General features: G+C 38.7%; 2 protein-coding genes across 2 annotated transcripts in view; one reads left to right on the top strand and one right to left on the bottom strand.

The window, feature by feature from the left end:
• Positions 1–3,904, top strand: part of LOC137714332 (uncharacterized) — a 9,005-nt gene extending 5,101 nt beyond the window's left edge. The window contains exons 2-8 of the mRNA XM_068453572.1: positions 447–512; positions 1,306–1,399; positions 1,526–1,642; positions 2,200–2,320; positions 2,943–3,021; positions 3,106–3,198; positions 3,521–3,904. Coding sequence (XP_068309673.1) covers positions 447–512; positions 1,306–1,399; positions 1,526–1,642; positions 2,200–2,320; positions 2,943–3,021; positions 3,106–3,198; positions 3,521–3,904 — 954 coding nt within the window. The remainder of the gene's footprint in view (positions 1–446; positions 513–1,305; positions 1,400–1,525; positions 1,643–2,199; positions 2,321–2,942; positions 3,022–3,105; positions 3,199–3,520) is intronic.
• Positions 3,905–4,565: 661 nt separating this feature from the next.
• Positions 4,566–8,652, bottom strand: LOC137716030 (alpha-L-fucosidase 1). The gene is made up of 3 exons (XM_068455419.1): positions 7,990–8,652; positions 5,844–6,080; positions 4,566–5,423 (listed from the first exon to the last, which is right to left on the bottom strand). Exons 1-3 carry the CDS (start codon positions 8,541–8,543, stop codon positions 4,655–4,657), a joined length of 1,560 nt encoding a protein of 519 aa, XP_068311520.1. The 5' UTR covers positions 8,544–8,652; the 3' UTR covers positions 4,566–4,654.
• Between the last annotated feature and the right edge of the window lie 207 nt (positions 8,653–8,859).

The raw sequence follows: 8,859 nt of genomic DNA, 5'->3' as shown, positions 1-8,859 counted from the left end.
TTAGCAAAGCTTTTCTTCTTTAGCTCTAGGCTTTGTTTTTCTTTGAATGAATTACAATGCTTGAGAACTTGGGTATTTATAGCAAACAAAATGATTAAACTAAGATTATTTATTACCACACAAAACACATTAATTGCACCTAATAATTTTTATTCAACCATACCTAATATTGCCTAACTTTCCTTGCCTAACTTTGACATTGATTTTCAACAGAGGGACCATAATGTACTTTCTGTGTAGCGACTGCTTTCGCTCTTTACTTTTCTGTATGATTATTTTCGCCAATCCTCCTTAGACATGTTTACTCTCTAGTCTCTACCATGGCTTGTAGGTATACTATGTTCTGTTGCATGAGTTATCCGTTATCAACTTTAACACTGGCTTTGTAATCGTATATGTTCTAATAACTTCTTCCCTGACCGTGGAATGTTTTATCTTTTCCGTAGGATCCCAATTCAAAGCATTTGGGAACTACAGTTTGGGATGCCTCATTGGTGTTTGTCAAGTTTCTGGTAATGACTGTTACCCCCCTGGACACTCCTGTTCAACTTCCGCTCATTGGTATTTTTAATTTTTTATGGTTAATTTTTGTTAAAGTTTGGGGCCCTTGCACCTAATTGAATGCAACATTTGGTTATTTTAGGAACAGCAGGGATGTTCATACTTAAAATAGATGTGCTTATGCACTCATGATTTGAATTTGATCGAAAGAAAGGAAACAAAAAACGACCAACTTGTTTAGGTATTGATATTCCGATTATCATTCTAAATAATTCTGTAAATCTGAAAAATTGAAGAAGTGATAAAAACTACAACTAACATATTATTGAGCAGCTGCTATTTAACTTCATTTTGGTTCCTTGGAATAACAAAGGATTATTCAACTCATTCATTTGGGGTCAAAGGCATTCTACGATTTAGATTAACTTTTTGAATCGAAAGAGGCTTTAGATGCCCCAGCTGCTCCATTGACTAAGAAGGGGGAGCAACGACATGGGCCCTTTGTTATGTTGTTGCCATTGTTTCCCTGGGCAGAGCTGGACTTTTATTTCTCAAAAGAGCCGGCAATCCCTAAGGCTGCTACTATCCTGAGCCTGCAGAAAATTTTAATGATCAATCCCTGTTGAGAAAATGATTTTTGTGCTCTAGTTATATATTTTTATGCTGTCGGTGGGGTTAGACTATCCTTTTGGTTAGGTGTTTGATTTTCTTTGGTTCCAAAGCACATCATTTGTTCATACATACTGTACTTCCATAGCAGATTTTTATTTATAAACGTACATGTGACCTTTTTGGTTATGCCAGGAAAAGAATTGCAGAAGGGCAAGGTTCTCCCTATCTAAAATGAAAGGAAAACGCGTCATTGAACTTGGAGCAGGTTGTGGAGTAGCTGGGTTTGGTGAGTTCCTTTTTTCCTATTAAGCTTATGTTGAATTTTATCTGTACGATTTTTTATCTTTTCCTGCTTGAATTTTGTAGTTTGATTTGCTTTCTCAAGTGTTTTCCATCTGATTTTCTCTTTCAGGCATGGCACTACTGGGCTGTGACGTGGTTATGACAGATCAAGTGGAGGTTTTGCCATTGCTAATGAGAAATGTTGAACGGAACACTTCAATGATCACACAGATGAATTCTGGTTCTAGTTTTCTTTGAATCTTTTGAACAATTTTTAATACCATGTGCATGCATTAGTTCTCATATATGTTTGTTTGTTCATATACATGCATTTGGTGTGCCTTAGCGCAATAATTGCTAAATTATATAGCTGTAGGAGGGCATTACTTGGAGTCTTGGAGCTGCCCATAAATCAATAAAAGAGTTACGGAGATAGAACTGGTGGTTTCTGAGAGATTTCACGAAAACAAGTACCTTAACAGCCTTGATGGATTTTGTGTTGGGGAGGGAGACCGTGACATATTTAAATGCTAAGATTTAATATGGTGTAGTTAGGAAGATAATTACAATAAAATGGACCAGTAATGTCTTGTCACTTCCTATGCAATTATATGCTTTGTTTATGTCCAGTCTGTTCCGTGTAGGAAGTATTAGTGTTTCAACATTAGAACTGCACCAATTGTTTCTGGTTTTAAGTTTACGAAACTGAACTTAACCAAACCGATCGTTTAAATTGGTTTAGTCAGTTTAGTTTCCTTTTTCTGGTTTTTGCTCGCAACTCATGTAAGCTATTTTTTTTTCTAGACTCATTTGGGTCAATCCAGGCAGCAAAGTTGAGCTGGGGAAATGAGGATCATATAAGAGCTGTTGGTCCACCATTTGACTACATCATTGGAACTGATGTTGTACGTTCGCTTAATTTCCGGTGAAAACTGAAACTTGGAATTTCTTCAGTTGTTCATTGATCTACAATGGCAAATAGTTATATCTATGGTATTTATTGTGACACGATTTTGGATTTCATTGGTATTCAGTGTGAAGGATTGTAACGAATTACATCTGGGTAAGGCTGGAGTCCCCGGATGTACAGAAGGTTTTAAACAGAAATGAGCCATTAATTGGTCGACCACAGTCCAAACCATGTCCTTTTCACCAAGATGAAGAGTTGAATCTTTTTGTTCTTTTAGCGTTCATTTCCCAAGGGTACTGGAAATGGAGCATCATGCCTGGATATTCAGATTGAACTTGTATCTTTAGAGATTTAAGTAATGGCTTCTTTTTAAAAAGGACAATAAAACTTTCATATGCGGGTAACTCAGTCGCACTCACTCTTGATATTGCTTCTCCAACTCAATTTACGTACTTCCCTTAGGATCACCCGTCTTCTTTCCTCCTCCCATTTCTGATTTTCCTTTTGTTTGTTTCAGGATTCCATAATAATATCAGTCTTCCAAATGTCATATGTATGATGTTTAGTCCTTTTTTAACATTGTTAATTAGTATTAATTAAACTGTGCTGATCTATTTTCGACTTTTTTGGATTTCAGGTTAATTTATAAAGAAAATCTCTTGGAACCACTGTTGCAGACAATATATGCATCATCAGGGCCTAAGACTACAATTTATGTATGGTACTTCAGAGATTTTAGTTTTTATTTTTATTTTCTAATCATTGTTACTGATGCACTGGTTTGTTTCAATTTTGGGAAGATGGGGTATGAGATTCGATCGACAAGCGTCCATGAGCAAAAGCTTCAAATGTGGAAAAGAAACTTCCAATTGAAAACTGTTCCAAATTCGAAGGTACAGCTTAGTTTTTGTAATACAGTATATAGAATCATAGATCCAAATACTTGTGAGTATTAACATTTCCTGCATGTGGTTTGCAAGTAAAACTCCTGGTTCCTGTGACGTGTAATTAATATCCGAATATGAGCTATGGCGTTGATTGCATGTGATGTTAGTATATGGATTGAATTATTGATATTCTTAGGGGACAACGTATTGCAGGGTCTTGTGTCATTCATGAGGGACCACATATGAGATTGAGCTTGGGAGAGAAGGTTCACTCTGACCTTTGATTTTCCCAAATACGATGTTTTTTTTTCTTGTCAAACTGCTGCAGATGGACAGTACCTACCAACATCCAGATATTCAACTTTACGTTATGATATTAAAGCCTCCTGATGAGTTTGCAGAAACCGTAGTTGAGGTGATTGATTCGAATGAGGGTGAAGTGGAGACTGGTGCAGAAGAAGCGGCTAATGCGATGGATCAGAAAGTTGATGAAGTGGATACAAGTGCAGAAAACGCAGTTAATGTGATCGATCAGAAAGTTGATGAAGCCGAGAGTTGTAAGGAAAAAGGAGACGGTGGTTCCCTCGATGAAAAGGTTGAGGAAGACTGTGAGCCAGCGACAGGACTTCAGAACGGTAAACTTACTGATTGGGAAGCTAGAAGATATGGTTCAATGGCTGCACGGCTTCTTCACGACATCAAAATTACCTAATAACGAGGTTCGGTCTTTGTGATTTTTTCTGCTGCCTTGCTGCTTGCGTTGTTGGGCTCAAGTACTCATCTAGTTTCTTGCTTTAGTTTTAGTATTTAGACGTCGATATATACATACTGTTTATTAGTTCGATCGCTTCCTTCTTTTTTGTGGAATGCCATTCTCCAAAAGGAGTCTTGACGTGTACGTAATGTGTTGTGTTTTATATAGAAATTAGAATGCACCGCTATCACCAATGATCTTGATGACTTCTTACATTTGATCTTATAACACTCTATTTGGGCTACAGAGATGTTATTTGTGTGCAAAATCAACAACTTTTAACGGTCATAAAGTTTGAATATAAGAATCAGAGGACGTGATAAACTCATTCCACTATCTTATACGTTCACCATTTCTTTGCGACTATCTTAATTTCTTCAAATAAATATTTTCTTCATTTTCTATTCCTCTAGCTTAATCATATATAGTAGTTGGTAAAAAATTTTATTAATGAAATAATTATTTTAGAAAAAAATAAAAAAACGAAATGGAAGACTAGATGAATTGGGTTCGGAGGGGTGGGATTGAGTTGTCGCGAATTTGGAAATCGGGCATGAGGACGAAATTTTGGGAATGGGGCAGAAGCAACAAAACGTAAATGAAGAATTCATATCAGAAGTATCTTGACAATGAATTTTATTCCATGAGAACAAAAAAGGAGAAAAACTGATGAAGGTGTATTTACATGCAATGCAAAATATACAAACACTATATTGCAGCAATCTGAGAATGGTTGGATTCAATATGGTAATGAAGAATTTGACTGCCATTTCTGCTTGCGTGTGAGGTTGTATGAGATAAGTTGCTCAAAATCGAATATCGATCGATATATAAACCCAGGTACGAGATAAGCGGGTCTGCCCGGGACTTGTCAATAACAAACCTCGAGTACTGAGATTTTACGGTTGGAAACTGCAGAAGCCTCTGATATCCGATTGTGGTTCCGTTGACAACTTTATTCCACTTCCCCTCCTCATTGAGGACCTCAAGATGGAACTCGATAACTCGCTGTCCCATTTGAATCGGCTCTTGAACTTGCAGAATGTTGAATGACACTAATTTTTTAAGGTTCAAGGATAGAACCCATTTCGACTGGTTTCCCTCAGGAGCCCAATATGAATCAATACCTTCTTGAACGACATTACCGGGGGTGAACCAAGAATGGTTACTTCCTCCTCGTGTACTGCTCGCGTTGATAAGGGCCGTTTTGGCCAGATTATAAGAGAATATCGACTTCCGGAGGTCATTGAATTCTTGAAGCACTTGAATATCTTCTGCAGATATGAGACCTGAAGAGTTTGGAGGTACATTGAGTAACAAGAGACAGTTTCTTCCAATCGATTTGTAGTATAGGTCAAGAAGGGTCCTGGCGGTTTTTGGAACTTCCAATGAATGCCAAAACCAACCAGGCCTGATTGAAACATCGCACTCAGGTGGTACCCAATCATGCCCAAAGGGATCTCCTCCACTTGAGTATCTGTTATATAGGCCACCGTATTAACTCATAGCTTCGATACTTTGGAGAAGATAATAAAGTGCATAGAGAGAAAGGTGCTGGTTGCAGCCTCACGGGTTCTCTTACTGACCCACGCAGGATCTTTTAAGTATATATAACCAGTGCAGGTAAGTAGATGTGTGTTGTCTGATTGCATTGCATACATTTAGGGGTGTGATATCCACACACCCCTTTTTACTTCTCTCACACCCTTTTAATTTTCGGTTGTCGGATCAGATGAATTGAAGAAGATCAAAGGACATAAATTAACAAGGGGTGTAGGAGAAGTAAAAAGGGATGTGTGGATAGCACACCCCTACATTTAAATGCATATATACATATATTGATCCAACTGCTAGAACAACAAAGAAAAGATAATGGAAGTTAGAAGAGTGAACTCACTGGTAATCAGTGTCGCCAATCTTGGCATCGCTCCGATTGAAAAGGGACCAACAAGTAGACCCAGCAACACCAGCTTCATCCCCAACCCACCTGGTGTCAGGACCGGCATCAGAAAAAATGACAGCCCCAGGCTGGTGTTGGTGAATGAGACTGAACCAAGAATCAAAGAAATATTCCATGTCCTTCTCCCCTTCCCCCTTTGCACCATCCAACCAAACCTCCTTAATCTCTCCATACCTGTTCCAAAATTTATAAAAAGTTCAAAAAACGCCAAGTCTTTGAATATTTGTCCTAGTAATTCATCATAAATCAAACAAGAAGAAATTCAAACGACTTCTTGGAATGGCAGCATCAGCCAAGTTTGTTTTTTTTTTTTTTTAGGCCAAAGCAGAATCAGCCAAGTTGAACAACCACAGATGAATTAGAACATAAACCTTGATAAGGAATCCAAGCCCCAACAACAACAACCAGTTAAAACAAACATCGCAAATATCAAGTTGTAGCCAATAATATTGAGACAAAATACAGATCAATTCCATTTACGAGAGCACGTACAGACTGAATTGCACAGAACATGAAATTATAAACCGAAACCCATTCTTTTTACCAAAAAAAGGGCTCAGGTTGTAAATGGTAAAAACTGAGACTTCTAGTCCTAGTGTGGATAATTCTGACTTGGTTCCTCCTCTAACACTTGGAGAGGTACCCCTTTTTGCTAAAAGTGGTGTTTTTTCAGAAAATTCTGCTTATTTGTATTTGTTCGAGGAGTTGTTAGAGTGGAAATGGAGTTTCGTTTAGAAGCTTCAGGTTCCTCCTAGAATAAGAACTTGACATGGAAAGCTTCTCACCCACTATGCAGAGGTTTAAAAGAAGATTAACTACTAGTCCTTGTTGTCCTAGTAGTCCTTCAAGTTCTGAAACTTTGGAACACTTGCTGTGCAGTTATCAATATGGTCTTAAAAGTATGGAAATGTCATGCAAAATCCTTAAGAGGTCATGCACTTTTATTCTATGCCTTCGTGATTGGATTTTATTTAATCTGAAAAGCAAGTGTACTTTACATAAGTTGCCTTGGAAGGTGGTGTTTGATAATTTTTTTGGCATTGTCAGAATGGAAGTGTAATCGTGTGTTTAATCCTAGTTTGAGCCTCCTAATGTCAGTTTCAATATCATTCTGCAATGTTCAAGGGAATGGTACGAGGGAAATCAATCATTGGGAGGTAAACCTGTTAGGGCTGTGGTCAAAATGCATTGGGGTCCTCATACTTCTGGAAGGTGTAAGCTAAACATTGATGGAAGTTTTCCGAAAGAGCCTTTTGTTTGGTTTTACTGTTACTATCAGTGTTGGAAGCATAATTGAGGCGGAGCTGTGGGGCTTATGTTATGGTCTACAACTAACTTGGGACAAGGGACTCATAACTATTGATGTTGAAAGTGACTCTCTAGCAACTATGACTAGGGTGACTAAGGAAATTGATGTAAACCATCTCTTACTCAAATCGATCGATAAGTGCAAGAGAACCATGCTACTCATCACCTTGCTTCTATCAGAAGCTCTCTTCCTTCGGGCATTCATGTTGTTAAAGACGTTCCTCCTTTACTTTGCATTCTAGAAGATGACAGTTTCTTTGCTTTTGTTGGGGCTTAGGCTTGCCACTTCACCAAACAAAACAAAAAACACATCATGCTGAATACCGAGAATCCAGTTTACATTACACATGATTAACTCATAAAAGCACACAACTTTTAGAGCCTGTTTAGTGTCCTTCTTGGATCCAATTTTTTCGTTTTCAAAAACGATGAATGTAGCTAAATTACTTTGTACTCATTAGTTTCAGAGACAAACAATTGGATCCCAGAAGGATACCAAACAATCCTTTAGACTTCAAAATTGCTGAACACAATTCCAGAACCACACGCTAAGACAAGAGGCAAGATTGCTTAATAAAAAAAATGAAAACAAAATTCAATAAAATAACAAAAATTGCAGACAATTTAAATTACCCAATGCAGACCATTATTCGCAGATTCAAACTTACAACAAAATCACAAAACCAAGAGAAAATAATCCATCAAGAAAATCAAACAAACCCAATTCACAAAAACTCTAAATACCCCCAAAATTCAAGAAATAAATAAAAGTTACCTTGTAAGCAATTCTGTCATTTGACCCATATAGAACTCATTGTACTCCAAAGTCTTCCCATAGCACGGTTCGTGCCGATCCCACGGCGAAAGGTAAAGCCCCAATCCAAGACCTGCGTCCCTGGCCGCCGCCGCCAGCTCACCAACGACGTCACCGCGGCCACTCCTCCATGGGCTGGAGCTCACGGAGTAGTTGGTGTACTCAGTTGGCCACAAGCAGAACCCGTCGTGGTGTTTGGCGGTGAGAATTACGCGCGAAAAGCCCGAGTCTTTGGCGACTCGGACCCACTGAGCGGCGTTGAGCTTGGCGGGGTTGAAGACCGAGGGGTCGACGTGGCCGGTACCCCACTCGGAATCCGTGAAGGTGTTGGGTCCGAAGTGGAGGAACATTGCCATGTGGCCGAGCTGCCATTGGAGCTGCGGGGAAGAGGGGAGGGGCAAAATGGGAAGAGGAGGTGGCTTTCTGGGTGTTTGGGAAGAAGAAAAGGAGGAAGTGAGAGAGAGTGAGAGGAAGATGAAAAGGGTAAGTTGGGAAGTTGACTTCTTCTTGTTCATGGTGGGTGGGAGAAACTGGGGGAGTTTCTCAGTTGCAGACTAGTCTTTTGTTTTGTTTCTTTTGTTTTTTTTTTAAATATTTACTTGGATCTAAAGAGTGGCTAATTGGGTTATGAGATGATGTTGTCGCAAGGCAAAGCAAAGAGGGGGTGGTTGTTACTTGTTAGACAATGATTAAAGGAGAAGGCATGGGAATAGAACGGGTTCACTTGAAAAATCTTTCATCACGTTTGATGGTCGCACTGAAAAAAATTTCTTCCAAATGGTATGAGCATGATTACAGTAGAAAAAATGTAGCTGGAGAGTTGTATGTGTG

Source organism: Pyrus communis, chromosome 14 (assembly GCF_963583255.1).
Source record: "Pyrus communis chromosome 14, drPyrComm1.1, whole genome shotgun sequence".
Classification (NCBI taxonomy): domain Eukaryota; kingdom Viridiplantae; phylum Streptophyta; class Magnoliopsida; order Rosales; family Rosaceae; genus Pyrus; species Pyrus communis.
Note: the sequence above shows the minus strand (reverse complement) of the source record. Positions and strands in the feature narration are given on the sequence as shown.

Excerpts from the sequence above, each read along its gene's own strand:
- LOC137716030 (XM_068455419.1), bottom strand. The coding sequence starts at position 8,543 with ATGAACAAGAAGAAGTCAACTTCCCAACTTACCCTTTTCATCTTCCTC. Across the intron at positions 6,081-7,989 it reads ATGACAGAATTGCTTACAAG|GTATGGAGAGATTAAGGAGG; the intron begins GTAACTTTTATT and ends ATTTTGGAACAG. Across the intron at positions 5,424-5,843 it reads ATTGGCGACACTGATTACCA|ATACTCAAGTGGAGGAGATC; the intron begins GTGAGTTCACTC and ends CCTATATAACAG.